The sequence below is a fragment of the Mauremys reevesii genome, linkage group 1 (genome assembly GCF_016161935.1).
Source record: "Mauremys reevesii isolate NIE-2019 linkage group 1, ASM1616193v1, whole genome shotgun sequence".
Taxonomy (NCBI): Eukaryota; Metazoa; Chordata; order Testudines; family Geoemydidae; genus Mauremys; species Mauremys reevesii.
Window position 1 is genome coordinate 279,802,396 of NC_052623.1, and position 25,448 is coordinate 279,827,843.

At 39.6% G+C, this 25,448-nt stretch overlaps 1 protein-coding gene across 2 annotated transcripts; it reads left to right on the forward strand.

Moving 5' to 3' along the window:
• The first annotated feature begins 1,252 nt into the window (after positions 1-1,252).
• On the forward strand, positions 1,253-24,791 carry UBE2N (ubiquitin conjugating enzyme E2 N). 2 transcript variants are annotated; one of them, XM_039496491.1, is made up of 4 exons: positions 1,253-1,442; positions 20,015-20,261; positions 20,455-20,595; positions 21,293-24,791. In XM_039496491.1, exons 1-4 carry the CDS (start codon positions 1,413-1,415, stop codon positions 21,331-21,333), a joined length of 459 nt encoding a protein of 152 aa, XP_039352425.1. In that variant the 5' UTR covers positions 1,253-1,412; the 3' UTR covers positions 21,334-24,791. The 2 variants fall into 2 exon arrangements, with proteins under 2 accessions (XP_039352425.1, XP_039352428.1); XM_039496494.1 differs by lacking the exon at positions 1,253-1,442 and adding an exon at positions 1,495-1,776.
• The last annotated feature ends 657 nt before the right edge of the window (positions 24,792-25,448 follow it).

Sequence of the window (25,448 nt, forward strand, 5' to 3'; positions counted from 1 at the left end):
CATAAAATTATTTAATGACACTAGACCTTGAATTCAAAAAGTTAAAGCTTTATAACCATTAAAATACAAACTGTCAACCTCACATCAAAATATACACAGTAAATGTCCTTAAATCAAACTCTAATAAGTTCTCAAGCAGCATTTTTTATACTTTGCCTATCTGTAAATTTTGATTATCAATGATGGAAATATTTTTTAATCAGTTTCTATGTGTACAGGGAAATCAACATTTACCAGTAAGAGTCTAATCCTTTCAAGCTTACTTATAATGTGCTCTTTTGATAAACATTCCTGATAATAAATTCACCTGCAGAAAGCATAAACACAGTTGAAGCAAATTCAGTTAAATATTTGAAAGATTATTTGTGGAAAATCTTTGTATCTTGTGTAACAGAACTATACATTGCTTTAAAATTGATTTTATGAGACCACAATTCCCCTATGAATGTGAGACTAGGAAGACATGGAGGTAGGTAAGAAAGGCCTGGAATAATAAAGAAAACTGCAGGTTTCAGAGTAGTAGACATGTTAGTCCGTATCAGCAAAAACAACAAGGAGTCATTGTGGCCCCTTAGTGACTAACACATTTATTTGGGCATAAGCTTTTGTGGGCTAAAACCCACTTCATCAGATGCATGGAGTGGAAAATACAGTAGGCAGGTATAAATACAGAGCCATATGTGTAGAAGAACCTATAGCTGCATGGATGAGCCTGTGGTTGACTTGGTATGTTGGGGGAACCTATAGCTTAGGGGCAGGAAGTCTTTTCTTGGGTGTTGCTGGTTGGCAGCATCTGTGGGGCTTGGTGTCTAGGTATATTATAGCTCTATGTGTGTGGATTGGGTGCGCCTGTGTGTATGCGCAGGTGTGGGTGGCTGTTTGGCTCTGTTATGTGGTGCTGGGTGGGTGTTGCCCTGTGTATGTGTCTGGGATCTGAGTGCTATCTGGCATGGGGCTCTGGGCGCTGCACGGTGTGTATGGCAGACAGTCAGGAGGCTGATGGAGTGTGGGGTGGGGGCTGGGGGCTGAAGGGTGCCTGTGTGGGGTGGGCGCTCGGTGCTGAAAGGTGTGTATGGGGCGTGTGGGAGCTGGGGACTATAGGTCGGTCTGGGGGCTTTAGACAGGTGGGTTTGGAGGCTGTAGGGTGTGGTGGGATTCTAGGAGCTGGGGGGGGAGGGGCAGCGGTAAATCCACGGATTTCACGCCAGTTACGCCCCACTCGCCCGGTTACGGCAGCGGTCCCTGAACCACAGACTCACCTCTCGCTCCTCCCCGCTGCCGTGACTACATTTCCCAGAAGGCTGTAGGCAGTGGAGTGACGTCAGCGGAAATAGATCACGCGTTCCTTCCGGTTGTGCGTGAGTACCGAGCGGAGCCGAGACCCAGCGGAGCCTGAATCCTGATAAGACAAGATGGCCGGGCTGCCCCGCAGGATCATCAAGGTAACCACCATCCCCCTCCCCCACTCGGCCCCCATCTGCCGCCGTCCCCCCGCGCCGGGCGCAGAGCGCGGGGTTTCCGGTGCGCGGGGCTGGGCAGAGCGCGGGGAGGTGGGTTCGGCCGCTCCGTTGACCCGGGGAGCCACGGGCAGGCCCGCCGGGCTGGGAGCGGCGCGGGAGCGGGTGGGGCCCGTGCCTGTGGAGCCGCCATTTGCCCCCCACCCCCGGGCTGTGTGAGCGAGGACGGCGCCGCCGGAGGCCCCGTGCGGCGGCTGCGGGGCCCGGGCGGAGTCTTGGCGCCGCTGCTGCCGACGCGGCGCGGGGAATGAATGAACAGGTGAGGCCGCGGCCTGTGCGCCGCCTCTGGGCCCCCGGTCTCTTGGCCCCGGGAGCGGCGTTAGCCGCATCCGCCCGCCGCGGCGCGGCCCCCCCGGCCAGCCCCACCCCGGACTCGGTGCCTCCGGCCCCCCTCGGCGCAGGAGACGCTCAGTTACTGCGCAGAGCGTCCTGGGCTTCTCAGCGGGGCAGGGCCCGGCAGTGGATTTCGCAGGGGGCTGCACCTTCTGTGACAGCGGCAACGAGGAAAATGCGGTACCAGGCTGAAGGAAACAACGTGCTCCAGTGCGTCGTGCGCCAGCATCCTGCTCCCACCCGCGTTTCCCAAGGAAAGACTGTGACACACACACCCCCCTCCCCTCTTTGAAGCCCGTCTTCAGCCTCGCAGTTAGGGCTTCCTGGTTTGCGCTAGTGGGGATTTGTTAATCTTTTGATGACTCAGGACTGACTGTCTGAGGAAATAAGGTTACACCAGTTACGGTGACTGCCCCAAATAGGAATTGTTAACGTGTTGTCTAGACTGTTTACAGTATCTGTGAAGTATGTGTTTTGCTTGAGTTTTAACTGTAAAAGTTTTTTTAATAACCCCAGCAAATTAGCTCTTTCCGCATCTTTAACACTTAGAGTAGGTCTGAAATTATTTTCATTGTAGATGCTTCTTCCTAACTGGATGGTAATTTATAGGTAGTGAGCAAGATAATTCTAAAAGGAATTTCTCTAGGCATCTAGTGTAGTAAACAAGTAATCTTTAAACTGTATATGAATTTGAAACTCAGAACAATGAAGACCCCTTGAATTCCGGATATTTGGTGTGTGTGTGTGTACATCAAATTGTATATGGAATAAGGGTTTAAAATATTTTTGAATATTGTGGATAGTGTAAGTAGAGTTCTTTCAGTAGTAGTTATCTAAACCAAGCACTATGTTAATATGATCTGCCTGACTTCTCAATTTGTAACAATACATTCATGCAGTGTAATGTGAATCCAACAGATTTCTTGGATCACACTAATATGTTTGCTAAAATATGTAATCATATGATTACTTCAGAACTACTCTAGTTAGTTCAAACCACTGAATACTCTGAGTCTGGTAAACTTCTTTGATATGAGCTTATATAAATATTACAGCAGATGGAAGTGAAATCACACAATAAAAATTCACGAATGCAACACAATATTGACCTGATATGGATCTGTCCCCTCTTGTTAGTACAACATAAATATCCTTCTTACTACCTACATCTACAACTCCAACTTTTCAGAAGTGATGTGATGACTAGTTCTATAAAAGTAACAAGTTTATTCAAGTAACAAGGTCCGTTTGATGGGAAATAACACTGTTTTTCCTATTTAATTGAATGAATGTTATACAAATAATTTATAATGCTGTAAAGCTGTTCTTGGCTGAACACACTGAAAGTTTGCAACCAATGCAAACAGCAGAGAACAGGAAAATATGCAAATTAGATTGTCTTAAAATGAAAAGTTGCATAATAGCTGGGATAATGAAATTAGAATAGAAAAGAAACACACTAAAACTATGCAAGGGTATTATTAAGATCATAAAGTTTATTAATTTCTTAATGTTTACAAGCTATGTTGAGAATTTTTAAGGACAAAACTGTATTAATACACTTTGATTTGTCACTTATTTAGCTATCTCAATGAACAGCAACCACTGGCAATGTTACTGAAATGTGTAAGGGTAGAATATTTAGGATTACAAAATGTAGTGGAAACAAGATTATTGGGATTGATAAAAAAAATCATTGATTTTGATTATTTGGATTTTTATTTAAATAAACCTAATTAAAATTAAATATGAAATTGACAACCTGTTAAGGCCTAAACATATAATCTAGTACAATCATATAAATTAATCACAAAATAAATAGTATATATTTGCTATCATGGTTTTTAAAGAAAGTTTAATCAGTGAACTGGTGGAAGTTACTGGCAGAGCATCTAGAGTCAGAATTTGTTGAATGCTAAATCAGCTTTTGACAGCAATAGCCTCTTCTGCAGGTGTGGAGATTATTTTCTTCACTTCTGTTTGTTCAATTTAGTTAAATAACTGCTTCACTCAGAGTTAAGCAACTAATTGGGAATTGAGAAAGCAAGGAAGCTACTTTTTCTCTTCCAATATATGAATAAAAACTAGGTGTGAGGGGATGAAATCTACTAGATCTAAAATCTTGAAGGAGTTGGTAACCAGATACAACTGGTTCAACTCACTAACTACAGTTAAACTGCTTTAACTGAGTATTACATGCAAAACATGTTTTGATGAAGTTTGTTTCCAGCACATTTAAGATAGTTTTATTTAATCCAGAAAAGTTCACATTTAAATATATAAAACGTTTTTGTTCATTTATAATTGAATTTTCATCCAAATAAAACTAGACACATCACAAATGTAATAATCGTCTAGTAAAGAAATGCAGTATCAATCATTGTCAAACAATAAAACATAAAAATAAGAATCTGAATAAATGTAAGTTAAGCAATATAATTGCTTAAATAAATGTGTAGTTATAGTGTATCCTCCTGGTTAACAAAAAGAATAAAAATTTGTATAAAAGCTTTATTTAAGGGTAAACTGTTACCAACCAGTGAGAATCCGTTTTTTCCTAAAGAAAAGTTTAAAGTACAAATACAAAACACAAAATTGAAGATTTAAGTAAGTGTCCTGCTTGCTGATTAAAATCCATGATTTTAATTGCTTGGCTTTAAATAAGCCCACATTGTTTGTTATGGAGAGCTGCAGCAAAAGCTCTATAGTTAAGCTGAATCTCCAGTTATGTTTTAGGTGTCTTTTTGGATTCACCTCTTTATCGTCACCAAAAAATAATGAAACTGCCTCTAAGCCAGTAACAGGTTCCTCTCCCTGAGGTGTCTTTGCTTTCTTTTCATGAGAGCTTTGAAGCAAATAACAATTTCTTTCCAAGGTATGGATGGAAGTGTGTCATCTAGAAAAATATCCCAATGCTTTTTTGCCCCTTGCAGCTTAAAACTAGACACTGGATATTTGTCTGATTTTTTTTTTTTGGAGGTGCTGCTTGATCTTTTTGAAAGTGCTAATTATTAAGAGAATAATGCACGCTTTAGGTTAAGTATACAGATAAATATATTCAGATGCCTCCATAGACTCCAGAGCTTTTGAATTTTGGACTGGTTATTATGGATTGTAGTGGTCCATTTTGTAATGTCCATACTGTGCCTTAGAATGGGGGTGTCAGACATACAGCCTTTGGGTCACGTTTGGCCTACATGGCTAAAATTGTGCAGAGTCTGTTTATTTTTCTAAATGAAAGTTTCTACCCACCATGGCTGCCGAGAGAGATCCTTCCCAATCTAAACTAGTTGTGTCTGCCTGAGTCTGCAGACATCTGAAACAAATAGCTATAGTGAATTCCAAAAGCCAGTGATACTTGAATGTCAACATCAAATATTCCATTGCTGATCGTTTTGATGGCAGAGGAAAGAGAGTGGGAGTGAAGCCCTTGGTGGTCAGATTTTGGGGTTGCAGGGAAGCAAATGCAGAGAAAATAATAGAGGGAAGACAGGTCAGAGGGAGAGAAACAGAAGGTTGGAAATAGTGGTGGCCTAAAAGAGAGCATATTTTTTTTTTTTTTACCAAATGTGAGTGTATGAATAAATAAAAGTTTAGTTACTAAATAAAGACTCTGTTCTCCCCTTGATATCTTTGCAAGCCTTCCACTGATATCTGTGGGGGGTCTGCTCTGGATTGAGGAGAGTATGAAGTTCTAAATGTATGTTCTGGCTGATGGGGCATATGGAATCCAGCTGTCTCTTCAGCAGGGGATTGACCACCTTCTTGTTGGTCTGGTGTCTTCATGTTGGCTAGGACAAAGTCTCACTACTCTTCAGTCTGCTGCTTCATGATTTTGTACAGGCTGGGTCTCCTCCAGGAGGAGGGAAACCTGCCGCATGCCTCCTCAGCAGAGGACTCTACATGTATGTGGGACTTCGTGCTACTCCAGTAAAGGATTTTGGAGGGTAGCATAAAGTGATTTACTGATACTACTGCCAAGTATTAATGTATTATAGGGGGTAAAATTAGTTGATTTGCTGTGTGTATGTGTGTTCACCAGCATTAGTTGGGAGCACTGAGTTCAGGCAGCAGGAGAGACTGATCTGTTTGGGCCCACACAATGGGGGTGGGAGACAAGGCTGGATGGGGTGTAGCTTGAGGGTAGTGTATTTCAGCTGGGCAGGTAATTTTTTCAAGTCCTGAGCTGAAGACATGGTTTATTAGAGAAACGTGCACCAGAATAACTACATTGATGCAGTGTGTCTGCATTAGGGACTTCACACTGATGTGCCATTTACATTAATGATTTAATTCGGTGAATTTCATTGGAGTAGTGCATCTGCACTGGAGAAATTTACACCAGTGCAACCCATCCCCAGTGTAGAAAGGAACTCTGCTTCATTGTCTAATATTTCTGGGGAATGGTCCTCTGTGTAGTCACTTTTGGTGAAGAGATGTAAAAGACTGTTTCCAGTTGCACTGATCTTAAAGAACTGTTTTGCTACAATGAGATGGCAGGTGTAGTCTAGCGCAATTAAGCTACTTTGCAATCTTCAGCATCACTGGTATGGTGGTGATGAGCCTTAGGATAGAACTATATTTTGGTTTTTGATGGTTCTGCAGGTGGTGGTAGGTGCCTAATTATGGATAGTTGACCTTCATTGTGCGCATTCATACATACATTTCCATGCTGACATTTTCCTTTGAGAAAAGTACAGCACTCTGTCCAGTGACTTTCTTAAAAGTAACTTATGGATGTTTACAATCAACTCAGATGGTTTTTACCTAAATGTTTTAAAACTTGAGAATATGCCGTATTGTATTAAGATCTTAGCAAGTAAAATAAAACCAGTTTGGTTCATATCATACAGTGCTGGCTATGGCTACTTTGTTTTCTTCATGGGCCATTACTTATGCATCTGATAAACTCCTTTTCTAGACTTTTATGTGTGAAAATACAGAAGATGATGCACTGATATATGAAGTCAGTGAAATAGGTCCACAGTTGCATCTCCTCAGACCACTCTATCCCAAAACAGGAAAACTCTTTCCCCATCAATATACTGTTAGTCTCATAATTAGATGAGCGCTCTCCTTCAGCCCGCCTCTCTCCCCCCCCTCCCCAATTTACCTTTTTACATGGAGCCAATCTGCCCTGGAGAGGGAGAAAATCATATTTTCCCACTCTGATAGAGTATGAAAAAATGAATGTTCACTCATGTCATGCAGCTGGCTGTAATGTATTTTTTTTTCTTGTCCACATGCCATTATGCTGCTTAATTTTAACCCCAACTGCTCTCTAACCAGCTGTAGTTTCCATTCTGTATACTTCAGTTTAACTTTCCAACTGTGTGATCAGGGCCGGCTTTAGGCCGATTCCCCTGATTCCTGTGAATCAGGCCCTGCAAGGTAAGGCCACGGAAGACAACTGCTGCCGAGGAAGGACTGTCCGCCGAAGTGCCGTCAGAAACAGCGGCAACCGATTGAGCTGTCACCGAATTGCCACCGCTATCTTTGGCGGCAGCTAAATCGCTTCCGCCAGCGGCATTTTGGTGGCAGCTCTTTTGAATTGGGCCCCGCACATCCTAAAGCCGGCCCTGTGTGTGATAGTTAGATAGTGGTAGAACATCTTAATTTACTTTATTCCAGATTCTTACTAACTGCAGGCAAATTTATGATATAATATATTTATGTTAGTCTTAATTCAAACAAGTCTTGGCAAAATAAATGGTTTAATGTTAATATCAATGTTGTAATAAGATATGTAGATGAGTGGTTATTACATTGTTTTACCAGTGTATTGACAGTGTATTGAGGCAAGGGGAAATCCCCAGACAAGTCAGTCATGTGCACGTGGGAAGGAAATGATGGGAAGCCAAAACTGGGAAACAGGTCCATGACTTGCATGAGCATAGCCAGGATGAAATGGGCCCGTGACTCAAACTGAAATTGTAGGGAGAAGAAAAATGGGTCTGACTCAATGCGGGAGTCAATAGTTGAAGGCAGAGTAGAATAAAAGAAATGATTTGTCCTGCATGGTTGGTAGGTGAGTGATAATTTCAGGTTCTTTAAATGATCACTTGACTAATCTCTGATTACTGGCTAAGTACGTGCTGCTTCTATCTCCTTTAGCCATTTTTCTGGAGAGCAGGGATCACACCTAAATCTCAGCCAGAGAGCAAATATTAAAGAAACAAACCAGTAGGCATTTTAAACTAAAAGCCATTTCTCTTCATTCTCATCATTCCTGCATTTTTACCCCAACTATTTGCATGGCATCCTCCAAGTACAAAATGTCATCCTTACGATTCTTGCAGAAAGTGAACTTGAAGAGAGCCAGTCTTGAGTCAGTAATATTTTCCATTTCAATTCAGTTAAATTTTGCAATAAACCTTTTTAAAAAATCATAATTTTCAACGGTAGTAGTCTCCAGAACCTGACACTTACATGTGCAGCATTAATAATAGGCTTTTATGTACACCAGTTAATTATCATATTTGAAACTTATTTTGGTGATTTCCACAGATTTAGTATCAGAGGGGTAACCGTGTTAGTCTGGATCTGTGTAAAGCGACAGAGTCCTGTGGCACCTTATAGACTAACAGAAGTATTGGAGCATAAGCCGTTCTAGAAGGTGCCACAGGACTCTTTGTCGCTTTACACAGATCTAGTTACTGCTAGCTTAGACCTGGTGTAAACACATTTTTAACTAAATCAGTGTCTAAACAGACTTAATATGGTGCAACCCCCTTTTCTGGGCACTCTGGTTTGAGTGTTTTATATTGACTGACTGACTAACTTGTCTGTCTTTTATGCCATTTTAAGAGTGCCCATTTGAGGTTCACTGATGTAACTAAATCAATTCCTAAATTAATTTGATTATCAGTAGAATTTTTGTGGGTAAACAAAGTCTTTTACTATAGATCTTTTACTGGATATTTCAGATGTGTGCTAGGGAGGGACGCATGCTGATAAATCTTGATCTGGAGTTTGTTTTAAACTTCTGCTAAAAAGTAGCACATCCATCTACCATTTAAAGTGTTTTAATTATGAACACTAATATAAACTGGAAACAAATCTTATAAGGAATAAGTTTACAACATTCACGTATTTTTGAAAATTGGGCTTGTATTGGATGGGTTGTGACAGTTATTTTTGTGGAAGTTGAAGCTATTTTTTTTTTTTTGCCATAAGATCTCCCTTTGACTGTAAAACAAAAAATATAACATCCCTTTCAAATTTGGGTGAGCCTTCTTGTCATAACTGCCACTCAATATGTAATGAAAGGAGGAAAAATGTAAAATGGCTCCCTAGCCACCTGCTTTGTAGATGTTTTTGCTAACTACATAGTGACTATTCACCCATCAAAGCATAACATTAAACATAGTGAAACCCCTTTAAAATAGGTGTGAGGCTGAATAGAAGGGGTGAGATCGGTGTAGAGGTAGTGGCTTAAACTCTTGTGGGGGGGATATGTTCAGAGTGAGGAGAGATGGTTCTTTTATTGGATCCTGAGGAGAATCAGTAGATGAGGGTGAGACGCCATTAAAGAATGAGCCAAAAGATAGAACCAGTAAAACACAAGCAAAAAAGCCAAGAGGGGAGTGAATAGAAGATGAGCGCAGTCAGTAGCTACAGAAACAGGCAGATTAAGGAATTCTTGTATTGTAACTCTACATTATTCCTGGTTTTCCTGAAGATGGGAAAACTTCACAGATAAGCACTAGAGGTGTAGGATTTACAGCCACCAACCAATTCTTGCCTTTACACCTGCTGGTTTGCTGGTCATTCACAATAAGATCAAGCTGTTTGCATGTACAGTAGGTGGAGTTGATTTAACTTTCACCTTGATAGGCTTTAACAGAGTACATGTATACTTTTTATAGTGTTTATCCTGTAAAGACTGGGAAACTCAAACGGGAAGGCATAGAGTGTGTAAAAGGACTTCCATATTGGCTCTGCAGATCAGAGAAACAATTATAATCAATATAAAAGGCGCTACTGAAATGCATGTAATTATTGTGGCTCAGTTTCCCCTCTAAAATAAAAAGAATACTTTCCCATCTTTGTCAAATGCTTTGGGATCATTTGATGTAAGGTGCTACAGCACTCTGCAATAATCTGCATATACCCTTGTGTATATTTTAGTAGCTTCAGCATGCTGTTGCTTAGTGGTATAAATAGAAGATATTGATCTTCTCTGATCTCATTTGTCATTCTCTTAACAATGAGAACAGTGCTGTGGCACTTAACCACCCAGAATAAAATCTGTCCTATAGGTGAGATCTCTCACTTTGCTGGGTTTCACTTTCTGTATGTTGGGAGAATCTTCTTTTCCCTCTGCTATCCTTCCTTTCTCCCAACCCAAAACAAAAAAGCCACACACCTCCAAGGGTGGAGTATTTCTTTTGGCTATAGCAGTTAACTGGATTAATTAAAAAAACAAATAAATCATGAATTCCTTGTTCTTAAAATAAAATAGTTGACCCTTTCTCCTTCCAACACCCTTATTTATTTATTTGTTTTATTTTTGCATGGCTTCCACCCCCATCCTGTTCCCTGTACATCTCTTCCCCTTTTCCATTAGTCCCCCAGGTTCAATTGGTCCCTCTTCCTTTAGGGAGGTGATCCCAGAAAATTCCCCCAATCAGTGGGACTCTCATGATAAATGAAAGATGGAATCTTTTGTTCCAGAGCCCATTTTTGTGTTCAGCCAGCCTGGAGGATCAGAAAGCAAGATAAGGTGCTCTTTCCACAAGGGAGAATACTGATCCTTTTGGCTTGAAGAGAAAAGGATCAAGCTGAAGTTTGCACTGTTTAATCACTGACCCCAAACCTACCTTCCTTTAGGAAGTTCCCTGTTTCTCTCCCTCTCTCTTCTCAGTGGACATCTTTCTGTTTGTCTTAATCAGCCCTGCAGCAGGGAATTGTGAATCTTCTCCTGTTGTTGGTGAAACACTAGATGCATGAACATATACACCTCTACCCCAGTACAACGCTGTTGTCAGGAGCCAAAAAATCTTACCACGTTATAAGTGAAACCGCGTTATATTGAACTTGCTTTGATCCACTGGAGTGCGCCGCCCCCCCCCCCGGAGCGCTGCTTTACCGCATTATATCCGAATTCGTGTTATATCGGGGTAGAGGCATATCTGGTTCTCTCCTGGTTTCAGGAATTCTTTGTGTGTGGAGAAGAGTGGGCTATTCAATCACCCATAGCATGTAAATACCTATGATTGTGTGAACATTCACAATTAGGAAAGCTCTGGCTCAGTCACACACAACTGGGGCACTTTTCTAAGTCTTGCAAAGTACTGGTGAATTTGGAAGGGGGAAAGAATGGTTCTCATGCTTTTGTCTTTGCAAGGGTGCTAACCTTGTCATGTGTGTGTGTTAGGGTTTTTTTTGCTGGATGGGAGGAGCTGTACTCTGGTGCTCCACTTATGAATGTGGTGAGGTGTTTTAACTGGCTTCTTGGCACAGAGGTTGGTTTTTTTTTTTAATCCCGGTAGCGCAATGGAGTAGTCTCCTTTGTATGAACTAACCTGTCTCTTCAGTCTTGGCAAAAGGTGTCAGAATTTTAAGCCAGTAGAGCAGCCTGTCTAGTAGAATGCTCCATAGTGCATCTGGGAATCTTCAGTCAGTCAAATTGCTTGATTGGCTGAGATTTCCATGTAGCAAGGCTTTCACTACTAGCAATTATGTATTTTGGTGAAGAGTCATTCTCTTGTGACTCTGGATTTTAAAGAAAAGGAAAAGTAACAGGGTTTAAAAAAAATACTGGGTGTTTCTGAAGTTTATAACTGACTTGTAACATTTTTTTTCTTTTGAGTTAGGGGGTGTTTCATTAATGTTCAAATTAACAGGCTGTGGAAATGTGAAAATTAATCACTTGTGTTGAGAGATTTCCGGTTGCTCAAATGATACTGCCACTTGGTACTGAGCTGATTCTGTACTTAAAACAAGGCAGAGGAAGAACTTTCAGAACACCACTCTCATTATATAGCATTAAATGACCTATAGCCAATAATATTATTAAATCGCATTTTCAAAGCCCATTCTTTCTGTGACTTAGTTTCCAGTAGGCCTCAAAGAGCCACATTTTCTAGGTCTTGCTAAAACGTTTTGTTCCGAATTGCTAGATGCCATTTCTGGCTATCAGTGATCAAAAAGCTAATTTTGTACAGACATTTATATTGGGATTTAATGTGTTTTTTGCAGCCTGCCTGTAAAATGTTATACGTAAGACTTTCCTTAATTTGCGATATTGTGGAAATTGTGGATCCCACAATATTAGGCTTCCACCATAATTTTGTCAGCTGTGCAGCGCTGGCTAGGAGCCCTGGCTGCGGGTCCTACACATTAATGACTGTAATATACTTGCAGCAAAATGTCTGGTCACCACAAATTAGCAGGCATAACATAATACTTGAGTATTTATATTGTTCCAGCAAATTTTTCTTCTCTGGCTTTTCCAAATTACTACAGTTAATAAGGGTCCATTATTACTTTTCTGCAACTTTGTGTGTCTTGTCTGCAACTCAGCTGCAATTATTTGACAATCATCCCATGATTCAAATAGGGCCTTAGTTATATATTTTTGCAATAACAATGGAGAATACTGCATATTTTTTTCTATCTTGTCTGAACTCCCTATTTTATACATAAAGTATTTATTTAGGCTGAGATTTTTAAAGATTGGATTTAGACTCCTGACTGCCTAAATACCTTTTGAAAATGACTTAGGCTCCTAAATCAGTTAAGCATTGTGATGCTTAGCACAGCAATGCCTAAATACCTGTAAAAAATCTTGGTCTGAGTCTTATTTTTCTTTGAATGTCTGATGTCTAATAAGATTTTGTATTAATTGTAAATATAGGACTTTCTTAGGTCCTGATCCACTAAAGTACATAAGCACATGCTCCAAGTTTTTGAGCAGTTCCATTGATGTTATTGGCACTCCTCACATGCTGAAGTGCTCTGTAGGATCAGGGCCTTGGTGAGTTGAATTTAAAGGAGACTGGCAAATACTTAAAGTGGGGGCAAATCAAATATCCTTATTTTCAAATGGCAAGGACAAGAAGGGCATTCAGCATTTGTTTGACAACTTTATTTTCTAGTCACTTTACAGTCCCCACTGTAAAAGGGTATTAAAATACAAGCATTACCTTGCCTTTTATAATTAACCTAGGCAGCATTCTCTAAAAGGTAATGATTAATAACTTTTGTATTTTTAATGCCTGGCTTCATATTCCAACAAGTTTGTGTTATAGTGCCTTGCTTGGGTGTGGTGTTCAAGTATGAGAGCCCAGAAATCAGAGTAACAAGGGACAAAATTTACTGTACTTAGATGCTGCATAACCTCCCAGTGTGGTGTCACTACTCCTGTGCCTATACCCAACATTTTGCTTCCCTTCAAGGAGTTTAAAAGCTCCACAAGGCAGAAAGCACTGTAATGGGAGCTTTGCTGCTGGGACAGCAAACATTGGATTAACAAGCAGAGTCTGCAAGAAATACATGAAGTGCATAAAAGTTGTACTGATGTAGATAAAACAGTTATAACTCCCCTCATGTGGGCATAGTTAGCACAGTTTTACTGTGTTTATACCAGTATAGTTTATTCTAGAATGGGAAAGGGAATAAGCGATCCTGGTGTAAGACATCTCTCTACTGGAATAATTGTATCCACATTAGGGATTGTACTAATATTGATCTAAAAATAATCCCCACACCTTTAACCAAAGTAGCTATAGTGTTACAGCTCTCAAGTTCAGACCTGGGCAAAGACTACAGCCTGGTCTGCATCACACGGTTAGGTTGACATAGGCTGCCTTGCATCAACCTAGCTGTGAAAGTGTCTTCACTTAAATTTGGCTCTGCTGACATAAGTGCCTCTTTGTGCCAGTTTAGTAATACCACCTCCCTTAGAGGCAGAATCACGGTCAATGCTGCATCAGTGTAGACATTGTGTTGCTTACATCAGCTGTTACTGGCTTTCAGGGGTTATCCCACACTGACAATACAAGCACTCCCAGTGAGGTTGTGCACCACTGACACAAGGAGACAAGTGTGTGCATGCAGAAGTGATTTAATGACTATGGTGGTTGTATGCCAGAGTAAGTTAGGTCAACATCATTTTGTAGTGTAGATATGGCCTAAGGATATGTTGTCACTGTTCCCTCCCCCCCAAATCACACACACACACAACTGTTTGGAGGGGGGTTGGGGTTTTTTACATAAACTAATGCAAGTTAGCTATCTTGCTTTAAAATCCTAGCCGAGACCAGGCTGTTTGATGTAGCTGGGTGAGGTCAGCCCTAGGTGGGGGTATATAGTATTGATCTTGCCTCGCTATCTCCTAAAACTAGCTGTCCCCTGTAAAATCCTGGTAGAGATAGCGTCATAACTAATGTGAATTAGTTTTATTTCTGTTTAAAACAAAAAAACACCCTTTTTGGCAGTGAATACATAGCCTTTCACCAAATTTATGAAGCAGTCAATACTTTCAGTAGGTGAGGCCTGGCTTTTCTCCCCTACACCTGATTGCCAAAATTTTGTTAATGAAAGTTGGGGAAAAAAATCAAAATTTAATGAACACTTCTGTGAAAAGCTTCCCACCATTTATGCCTAGTTACTGTCACTCAGCTTTAATCTGGTGGATATGCCAAAAAAAGTGTTAACTGTCTCTTCTAGAAAAAGACACATACTACATTTGTTGATACAAAATAAGTAGTCATACAACATATTTAGCCAGAGATTAAGGTCATAAGTGTTATATAACTTAGCAGGAGTTTTTATATATTTAATTAAGTAACGTGGTGGTGGTGGTGTGGACTGTCTGATCTGGGTACTTTTGTTTCCTTCTCAATTCTATTTTCATTTAAGACTCAATTTATTTTTTCTCATTTTGTGGGTATTATCTGCTTAATCATAGCTGATTAAAAGTGGTTTTAACTGTGATCTTTGAATAAAACATTTGTATTATCTTTGTCTTTTTATAATACGGCTTGTAGCAGATTTTTATTTGGCAAGTGCTTTACAGCTAATTACTGTATGAAATAAGTAAACTGATAGTACTCGCCTTTAATGATTGTGGTGCTTTACTTTCTTTGTGATCTGATGCTTTTCTATAAATGAGGTTTTTCTGCTCAAAGTAATGGATGCCCTTTTGGCTCTGAGAGACACCTGTGTCAAAATGGTAAATATAGCCTTTAAATATTATTAGTTTCCGTGTTAATTTAATAAGTGTATTTTATCTAAACAGTACTTTGATGTACTCCAGTACAAAGAGGCACATCCATCTTGTTTTGTAATCTTGCTGATTTGCAGCTGTAGTAGTGCTTCAGTCTTTGGGGTTATGTTTTGTGGGCACCCAACATAAAATATTTTTATAAACGTCATGTAGTGTGCACTGCGTAAGCTTTAATTCTTGTAGTTGTACAAGTTTTTACTTCTATAATTTTCTCTCCCTTATTGCTTTGTGAACGATTCAGAGGGGAAATAATGAAACTGACTAGATAGAAGTAGTCAAACACACAAAGTAAAGGAGAGAGAAAATAGACGTTTTTCTAGTAATCTTAAATATGGTAATAGTTACAGTTTCAGGGTTAACTACATCTTTGACCCTCTCTTGGGTAGAGTGCGCTCACTCACGCACTCTTTTTCTTCTCTTCCCCTCCCCCCCTTCCGTCCTCTTCCCCCTTCAGATCAAGGTCCCTCTGTACCTCACTGTGATTTTTTTTTTCCCCCAGTGGATCTGAGCATGGTCCTGCATTTGTGGTTAACCTTTCTCCACCACTTATCAAGCAGTCTTCACAAAGTAAAATACACTTAGTTTTAGGGTAAAAGCATTGCAAAAAAAAAATACAGAAAACAATGAAAGTTCCTACGTATGTGCTAAAAGCTTACCAGAGGTCACATTGTGCCCCCTGTCCAACATAAGGCTCTGGTAGATATCAGTCCGTCAGACCCCTCAACTTGGTCTGCTCTCCTGGTTACCAGTTTGTGTCAGGTTTCAGACCCAGAACCCTTTGGATAGTATAACTGTTTCTTTATCAGTTTGATCTTTTGATCTCTGACCTCCTGTAGCAGGTGGTATAAGTCAGTGGTCCTTTCCTCCCCGGGAGAGTTTTAAAATGCTGTTTTTTTTCCCTTCCCCTCCTGCACTAATCGCCCCTTAGGGATTCCAGGTTCCACAGGTTTTCGTGTTTTAAACATAAAATAAAGATGCTGCAGTGTTTGCAGTATCGGTAACAGAAGCAGATTAAAAATGCTTTAACACAAGGATGGGTTTCTCTTTAAATTGATATACCGCATAAACATAAAGCTTTCTTTCAGTAATGCAGAAGAATGGAATTGTGCAATTTCAGTCTGATAACTTAAATTTGGTTTATGGCTGTGAATACATTGCACATATGTTTGTTTTATTGAATCATTCTAAAGTCCTCTCCCTTCTACATAGGAAAACTTGAACACTGCATATGAAATAGCTCTTCCTTCTGATTCTTTGGCCTGGTCTACACTACGCGTTTAAACTGAATTTAGCAGCGTTAAACCGATTTAACCCTGCACCCGTCCACACAACGAAGCCTTTTATATTGATATAAAGGGCTCTTTAAACCAAGTTCTGTACTCCTCCCCGACGAGGGGAGTAGCGCTGATTTTAACAGCATTTTAAATCGGTATTGCCATGTCGGATTAGGGTTAGTGTGGCCGCAAATCGACGGTATTGGCCTCTGGGCGGTATCCCACAGTGCACCATTGTGACCGCTCTGGAAAGCAATCTGAACTCGGATGCATTGGCCAGGTAGACAGGAAAAGCCCCGCGAACTTTTGAATTTCATTTTCTGTTTGCCCAGCGTGGAGCTCTGATCAGCACGGGTGGTGATGCAGTCCCAAATCCAAAAAGAGCTCCAGCATGGACCGTACGGGAGATACTGGATCTGATCGCTGTATGGGGAGACAAATCTGTTCTATCAGAGCTCCGTTACAGAAGACGAAATTCCAAAGCATTTGAAAAAATCTCCAGGCTATGATACAGAGTCCACAGCACAGTGCTGTGTGACAAGCATAATGGAAAGTCAAAGAATCAAATGGACGCTCATGGAGGGAGGGAGGGGGTACTGAGGACTCCAGCTATCCCACAGTCCCCGCAGTCTCCGAAAAGCATTTGCATTCTTGGCTGAGCTCCCAATGCCTGAAGGGTCAAAAACATTTCCCCGGGTGTTTCAGGGTATATGTCGTCAATTTACATCCTTCGCCCCCTGAAAGAAAAAGGGAAAAAAACGTTTCTCGCCTTTTTTCAATGTCACCCTATGTCTACTGCATGCTGCTGGTAGACGGGGTGCTGCAGCGCTGAACACCAGCATCCCCTTCCCGGTGGCAGATGGTGCAATATGACTGATATCCGTCTTCATCATCAGCCCGTGAGTGCTCCTGGCTGGCCTCGGTGAGGTTGGCCGGGGGCACCTGGGTAAAAATGGGAATGACTCCCGGTCATTCTCGGCAGATGGTATAAAATGGCTGGTAACCGTCCTCATCATAGCAACTGGGGGCTGAGCTCCATCAGCCCCCCCCCCTTTCATTTCTAAAGAAAAGATTCTGTTCTGCCTGAACTATCATAGCAGGCTTCCTCCCCCTCATTTTATCCCACTAAAAAGTCAGTGTTTCTTATTCCTGCGTTCTTTATTACTTCATCACACAAATGGGGGGACACTGCCATGGTAGCCCAGGAGGGAAGCAATGGGTGGGGTTGTTGCAGGTGCACCCTCTAGAATGGCATGCAGCTCATCATTTCTGCGGGATCTCTGTGGCTCTGACACGGAGCAGCTGTGCTCTCTGGTTCTCTAGTACACTTGCCCCATATTCTAGGCAGGACTGACTCTGTTTTTAGACAAAACATAAAGAAGGGAATGGCCTGGGGAGGAGTTCCCATTTTTGTCCATGCTCCCCCGGCCGACCTCCGTGAGGCCAGCCAGGAGCACCCGTGACAGCAGCAGATGGTACAAAACAACTGATAACCGTCATCTCATTGCCAGTTTACAATGGCATGGCAGACGGTGCAATAGGGATGGTAACCGTCTCTGCTACTTTGCAAAGGCAAATGAATGTTGCTGTGTAGCACTGCAGTACCGCATCTGTCAGCAGCATCCAGTACACATACAGTGACAAGGCAAAACGGGCTCCATGGTTGCCATGCTATGGCGTCTGCCAGGGCAATCCAGGAAAAAAGGGCGCGAAATGATTGTCTGCCGTTGCTTTCACGGAGGAAGGATTGAGTGACATTTATCCAGAATCACCCGCGACACTGTTTTTGCATTGGGATCTCAACCCAGAATTCCAATGGGCGGGGGAGACTGTGGGAACTATGGGATAGCTACGGGATAGCTACCCACAGTGCAACGCTCCGGAAATCGACGCTAGCCTTGGTACATGGACGCACACCGCCAAATTAATGTGCTTAGTGTGGCCACGTGCACTCGACTTTATACAATCTGTTTTAAAAAACCAGTTTATGTAAAATCGGAATAATCCCATAGTGTAGACATACCCTTTTTTGCTAGGCATTTTTGTGTAGTGCAGAGTGGGAAGCACTTTCCTCAGCATAATGGTGGTGGGGTTTTCCTTGGAGAGTTCTCTGTAGCAATCCAGCCTGTTCATAGGTTCATCGCTTTTAAGGCCAGATGGGACCATTGTAATGGTTGCTGTGGATTTGATTTAAATCACTAGTCAGGAAGACTTGAATTAATCATGGTTTTCTACATAAAAGTGCATTCTTGTTGGTTGTTATAACCTTAATACATATTCTTCACAACTCGGAGATGTAGGCTTCATTTTCAGAAGGTACACACTATACATTTTTTAAACAGTGATTTATTTTGGAAACTTTTCAGATTAGTTTTACAGCTATATCAGAAAATGACTGTTTGGTTATTTCATTTACCAAAGGTAATTGAAGCAGATAGTTCACCTCCCAATGACTTCATAAATATCTCCAATTCAACAGGTTAATCATTAATATTTGGAGGATTTTTTTGCTATGCTGTATTAAGAGGAGAACATCACCAGAAGACATTTACATTTTTATTTAATTTAAACAACATTAAGTATTCTGGATTTTTTTCTTCAATGGCAAACATATAATATTTTAACAAATCAAGCATATGTCCCTCGCTTCTCACATTTATCTCCAGACTTCTTCTCCTTGTCCAGACCTATTCCACCCCCAACAATCTTCTATTCATTGAACTTCTTGAAATTTTGCACTTGTAGAGAGAGGTAAGGGATTGACTCTGTGTACACAAATTTGCAGAGGGACAATAGAGTTGAGGTCTGTTATTTCTCACCGCTAAACATTATTTATTTAAAAACATTTTTGCTGTTAACAAACATGTTACCTCTGGAAACACAAATGCAGCTCTCAAACTGGAAAACTAAGCATCTCTGACGGTATCTTCTAGACTGAGCACTGAGTCCCATTGGGTAGATAGAAAGATTAACCTAAATAATCTATACAGAAGCCTGTGGAACCCCATAAGATTGGGTCCCTAATCCATGAACTATTGGAACTCATTTACAAAACTTTTCTTAAACATTACATGAATATATTGTCTCATACTATAGAATTAGAATTTATAATCCCTGTTCCATGATGAGATACATTATAGCTCAAAGATACCTTAATTAAAACCATCTTTGGATAGGTTTTTCCTCAAAAAGCATTTTATCAAAAAAATCAGATTTAAATTAAAAAGTTTTTTATTTTTTTCTTTAAAAAATCATTGATTTTTATCCACCCTGGTAATGATCTAGTCTGACCTCTTGTATAGCACAGTCCATAGCACTTTCCCAAAATAATTCCTAGAGCAGATCTTTTAGAAGAACATTCAACCTTAATTTAGAAATTGTCAGTGATGGAGAATCCACCACGACGCTTGGTACGTTGTTCCAGTGATTGATTACTCTCATGCCTAATTTCCATTCTGAATTTGTCTCGCTCTTCCTATGTGATTGTTTTTTTTATACTTCACCTAATATGAAAAGTCATTTTCTATGGTTTTGCATAAATCTACTTAAAATGAATATTTGGTATCCTGGTACAAATTTTGTCTAAATATGTTTGCTGTGTTTTAAATAGCTTGCCTTGGTTACACCATGACTCTCTCTTCCTCCTCCTCCTCCAGGAAACTCAGCGCTTGCTGGCAGAACCAGTCCCTGGGATAAAAGCAGAGCCAGATGAGAGCAACGCACGTTATTTTCATGTGGTCATTGCAGGTCCACAGGATTCCCCCTTTGAGGGTGGGACATTTAAACTTGAACTATTCCTTCCAGAAGAATATCCAATGGCAGCTCCTAAAGTACGTTTCATGACCAAAATTTATCACCCTAATGTAGACAAGTTGGGAAGAATATGTTTAGATATTTTGAAAGGTAAGTGTCATCCTTTCCACTAAATACATTTCTCTTAATTCATCCTAAGCAGGGAAAGCTGACAATGTAGATGTTAAAAGGATTACAAACTAGGCTAGCTTAAAAGGCTTTAATCTGAGAGGAAAACACATTAAATCTGGGGGTGGTAATAAAGAATGTGGTATTTCATACTATTGTAAATCTGTCTCTTTAGATAAATGGTCCCCAGCTTTGCAGATCCGTACAGTTCTGCTATCAATCCAGGCTTTGCTAAGCGCTCCCAATCCAGATGATCCTTTAGCAAATGATGTAGCAGAGCAGTGGAAGACCAATGAAGCCCAAGCCATAGAAACAGGTAGTGTATCACACAAGTCATTACTTTTGTATTTGTGTGAAATTTTATGAAAACTAGATCATGAATGTGTTTTTAATTTAGAACTTAATTGTAAAACCTGACCTCCAGTTTTGTGCTTGTGACTCACAAGAACAGTAGTTTGCTTGTGCAGTTGATAGCCCTGAATGCAGGTGCAGAATCAGAGCCAGAGTGAAGGTCTTTCTTTCTTTTCCGAGGATTCACTTAGCTTGCACGTTTTACATTGACTGAACTCTTTTATTGGGAAAGAGAAACCATTACTTTCTTTACTTATATCCATATCCTTATATCAGTTCTTTAATAAATTGCAGTTTAGGTCCACAGAGCTCTGCAGCATCTCTAAATCTGCTTCTGTTGCAGGCTCTAATAGAATGTAGTTTCTGTGGTAATAGAATAAACAGGCTGCATTACGCCTTCCCATTACAGGATCCTCTGCAGCCAGGCCATCTGTTCCCGGTGGTATCTGTTTCGGTGAATCTTGTGGGCTTGGATTGTGACTAACATTCCACAGCTAATGTGCTTATATTTGTGAAACAGTAACATAAAAATTAATTTAAAATACTCAGGTGCCTCTGCTTAACAAGCTCTTCTAATCAAAAGTTTGGGAAATGGAGTATATTGAAATGAATAAAATGAGATTTTATTTCACTTTAAGAGTGTGCTTTTTTTTTCTTTACAGCCAGAGCATGGACTAGGCTATATGCCATGAATAATATTTAAATTCGCTCTGAACATCAAGTGTGCATCACTTCTCCTATTCTGCCAAGACCTCTCCTCTTTTTTCTTTTGTTTGCATTTAATGGACACAGTCTTAGAAACATTACAGAATAAAAGCCCAGACATCTTCAGTCCTTTTGGTGATTAAATGCACATTAGCAAATCTGTGTCTTGTCCTAATTCACTGTTGTAACGCATGAGCAGAGGCTAGAAATATCATCTGGATTGTTGTGAAATTGTTTAAAAGCAGCAGCACATCTCTGCTTTTAATAACTTTTTCCATCATGTTTTAAGTATAAGCACTGTGAATGAAGGTAGTCAGGGTTAGCTGCAGGGTGTTTTGTTTTAATTTTGTGAGCTCCTCCTCTTCCCTTTTTTTATGGTGATGCTAAACGCATTGGTTAAAGCAGCTAACCAGTTACACTTTAGGATATTCTCTCTAGCCAAGTCTAACTTAGATGCTGTAGATGGACAAGCTTGATTGTTTGAACAAAAATGGGAACATTAAACATCCATCACCTTCACTAATAATATTGTGATTCTGCTGTCAAGTGTAGAAACCTCCTTTCAAGAACAAGCTTGTGACCATTTTGTATGGCTTGTCTGGAAAATCTTCTGTAAATCTTATGTTTTAGTAAAATATTTTTTGTTATTCTACTTTGCTATTGTACAGTTATTTTGCTGTGGTTTTTATTTCTCTACTGTGACAATTGTATTAAAAAAATTGAAACCAGAACAGAACAATTTGTCTTCTCCAATCTGACAGATTAAATAGTAAAAGGAAGAATTTTCAAATTCCCTTACTTTTGTTGCTGCTGATTTGTATCACTAGCTCATGCCACGGTGTGTTCCGAAATTGGCCGAGATAGTACAAAATTATATTAGTAACTGATTCTTTCAAAATGAGCCTCTAAGTATAATTTATCACAGTCAGAAAGGTTTGACAATGCATTAACATGTATATAAATAACATCTTATGTATCTTTAAAGCAGGAGGATAACAGAGCAAATGACAGCAGTAACTGGGTAAATGTGTCACTTGTCTGTTTTGTGTTGATTATCAGGTATTACACTATGCTCTTTAATTCTAACTCATGTCTCAAAAAAAGCATATAAAACACCAGTGTACAATACAGCTGTTACAGACCAGCTAATCAGTCAATTGATATTTGCTAAGCTACTTTCAACTAGCCCCAACTGATCTTATCTATAAGCCTAAGTAAGCTGAATATCACAAGAAAGGTTTATTCATTTGGAGGAAGCAAATAATAGCTTCTTGCTTCCTTGCTATTACGTTTATAATTTTTTTTTCATGTCTCTTGGAAGCCCATTTTAATTTCTTCTTCAGTTCAACTTCATATCCCTTTAAATGCTTTTCTCCTTCCCTTTTTTCCCTTCCTAGTTGCCTCCACACCTCCCCCCCCTCCAGGAATGTTTTCTGATCTCTAAGCTTTCAGTGTGGCCAGTCTGAACTGTATAAATGACAGCCTACAATGGGAATGTATGTCTTGCAATTCACAGTGATGATTATGTAGTCCGGTGGTATTCTCTGCCTCCCACACTCCTATTCTAGTATCATCTGGAGTTTCTATAGAATGTGGTGTATTTATTGTGCTCTTATGTAAGATGAAGATTATCTATTAAAGTTACATTTTCAACATACAAATGCTTTCAGTGACTGGTAACTGGTATTGTCCCTCAAAGTGCACTGCATAGTAACATCACAAAACTTGGTTCAGAATAATTTAGTTCAGCACAAGATTAAGACACTTAAAAAGCTGGGTTTAAAGTTAGATTTCCTTATTGGATGTAGTTTCTCACATCTGTGGCTTGCAGCAGATCTTTAGTCTTATTCAGGTTGAGTAGGCCTCTTTTTACTGTAACTAACAAATCAGGTTTTTTGTTATTGAGATGAACATTCATGCAGTTTAGTTGGTGGAAATTCTCTTGCATGTCATTATTTGGGTGACTAGTTAACTGAGCATACATCTACCCTTAATTGTACAGTAACTGATTTTTAACATGGTAGATGGCTCTTCTGAATGCTTCTAAAATGAATCTAGCTAAAGATACACTTTAGTAGTATTAAAAGGTTTTTTTTTTACTGTTCACATTTACCAATGGATGCCTTTATTAATATACTCTGAATATGTAACTGAATGGAAAAAGTACTCCTCCAGTCAAGCCATGGTAAAAGAATGGGGAGTGTAGTAAATTTCATTGTGTGTGTGTATAGAGGCACCAATGTATCCCCAGGCTTTTAAAGATTCTTAATGAGTCTGGAATGTAGCTGAGAGATCTACTGGTTGAGTGTTGAATAGCTTCCCAACCTGCTTTTTCTCTGTGCAGTTAAACAATGTAAAGGTGTGGGTAAATAGCCTTGATGTGTCTACAGATTTAAGTTGTTTAGAAGGACATGCTTGTAAATGCTTATTTTAAAAACAATTGTAGATTCTAAAAACTTCTCATGGCATAACTTCAGTGATATCCACCATGATTGTAAGAATCCATAAGTGTGGACTTCAAATCCAAAATAAATTAAAGCAAAGTAGGATCTATGAAAATATAAGTGTATATTACAATAGTCACTTAACATCAGAATTTTGTGCTTTTAATTAAGCTTAAAATGCAATGTCAGATATCTTCTGCCTTGTGTCAAGTGATGCTTGCGGATATTTGACTTCCTGACTCGTATTTGAGAATGTTTGTTTGAAGTTCTTAGCTCATCTGTATAGTTGCCTGTATTATCTGAAACCAGATTAATGGAATTTATTTTTCAAACGGTAGTTAGAGATGCCCCACTATGTTTTGTTATCTAATGTTCATTCCATGACCTCTAGAATTAAAATTTGCCACAAGTACAAGTGTGGTTGCCTTACCATAATGAGTACTAGTTAGAATTGTTAACCTTTACAGAAGAATTAGTGTTTCCTTTTATAGCTTTCCTTCAGTGCTATTGGTGCTAAAAGCTAACTGGCCTGAAAGCCTAAACAAGAGTTGAAGCTGTATTTTAAATATTAGTTTATGGATGAAGTTTGTGTAGGTAGAAGGCATACATTGTAAACCAGACCCTAAATTTTTATTTTTTTGCAACAATTAACTTTAGTCTAGGTCAAGGAAATACACTGGAAGGTCCTTTATTCTTGCATTTAACATTCTGAAATCTGAACTGTCATTTTTAAACATTTAGCCATGATTTTACATGGAAATGAGGTTGTGTATAAATCACTTAGAACTGATAGAATAAATGTCTTGGATATTAGGTGACTTCTGTAGCCTAAAAACAGTGAAGTGTTGCTTCTATAGCTTTCAAGAAAGCGTATCTCCCAACACATTATGGTTACTGTAAAACATCTTAATGGAATAGTAAAATCAAAAGTTGTGAAATTTCCCTCAATTTGTGTGTTCCTACTTGGAATTATTTTGAGGGTTACTTTAAAATAAAATGTCTATGTTATAAACAGAACCTGTCGTGACTGTAATGTAATGGACACTTGAAATAAAAGGAAGCGTGATTATTCATTGCATATACACTGAGCATTTTTTTTAAAAGTGGTCCCTTTTGTAGTATGACCATGGTATTGTTCAGTTTCACAGTGGTCTAAAATGTCTGTGCAAAATAAGAAAATAAACTTTGACAAATTTTTAAGCCCTCCATAACTCTTGTTTTCCATTTGCTGCTGCTTTGTAGTGGGAAGAAAAGTAAACCATTCTGTCCAAAACCTCTCGGACAAAGGTTAGACTGTTTCCTTGGTCTTGAAAAGTTATTTTCTGTTTCTTGCACAATATAGGAGTTTTTAAATGCTTTGGAAGTGTAATTAAACTATCCAACTGACATTCCTAATTGCTTACTGTAAAAAAAGTTTACAACACCTGTAAAACACTGAGGGGTTAATACAACTGCATGCGTCCACCACCGGTAATAGATTTCAGGCCATAAATACAAGTTGTGTCATCAAAATGTTTAAGATTTTCTTTGTGACCACTTAATTCTGTAGCACTGCAGTGTGTGTGAAGAGTGGCACACAGTATCTGAACTGCTTTATTGCTGATGTTTGATGCTGCATCATCTGTAGTAAGTAACAGCCTGGACTTGAGTGGAAGGAGTAATGATGGCA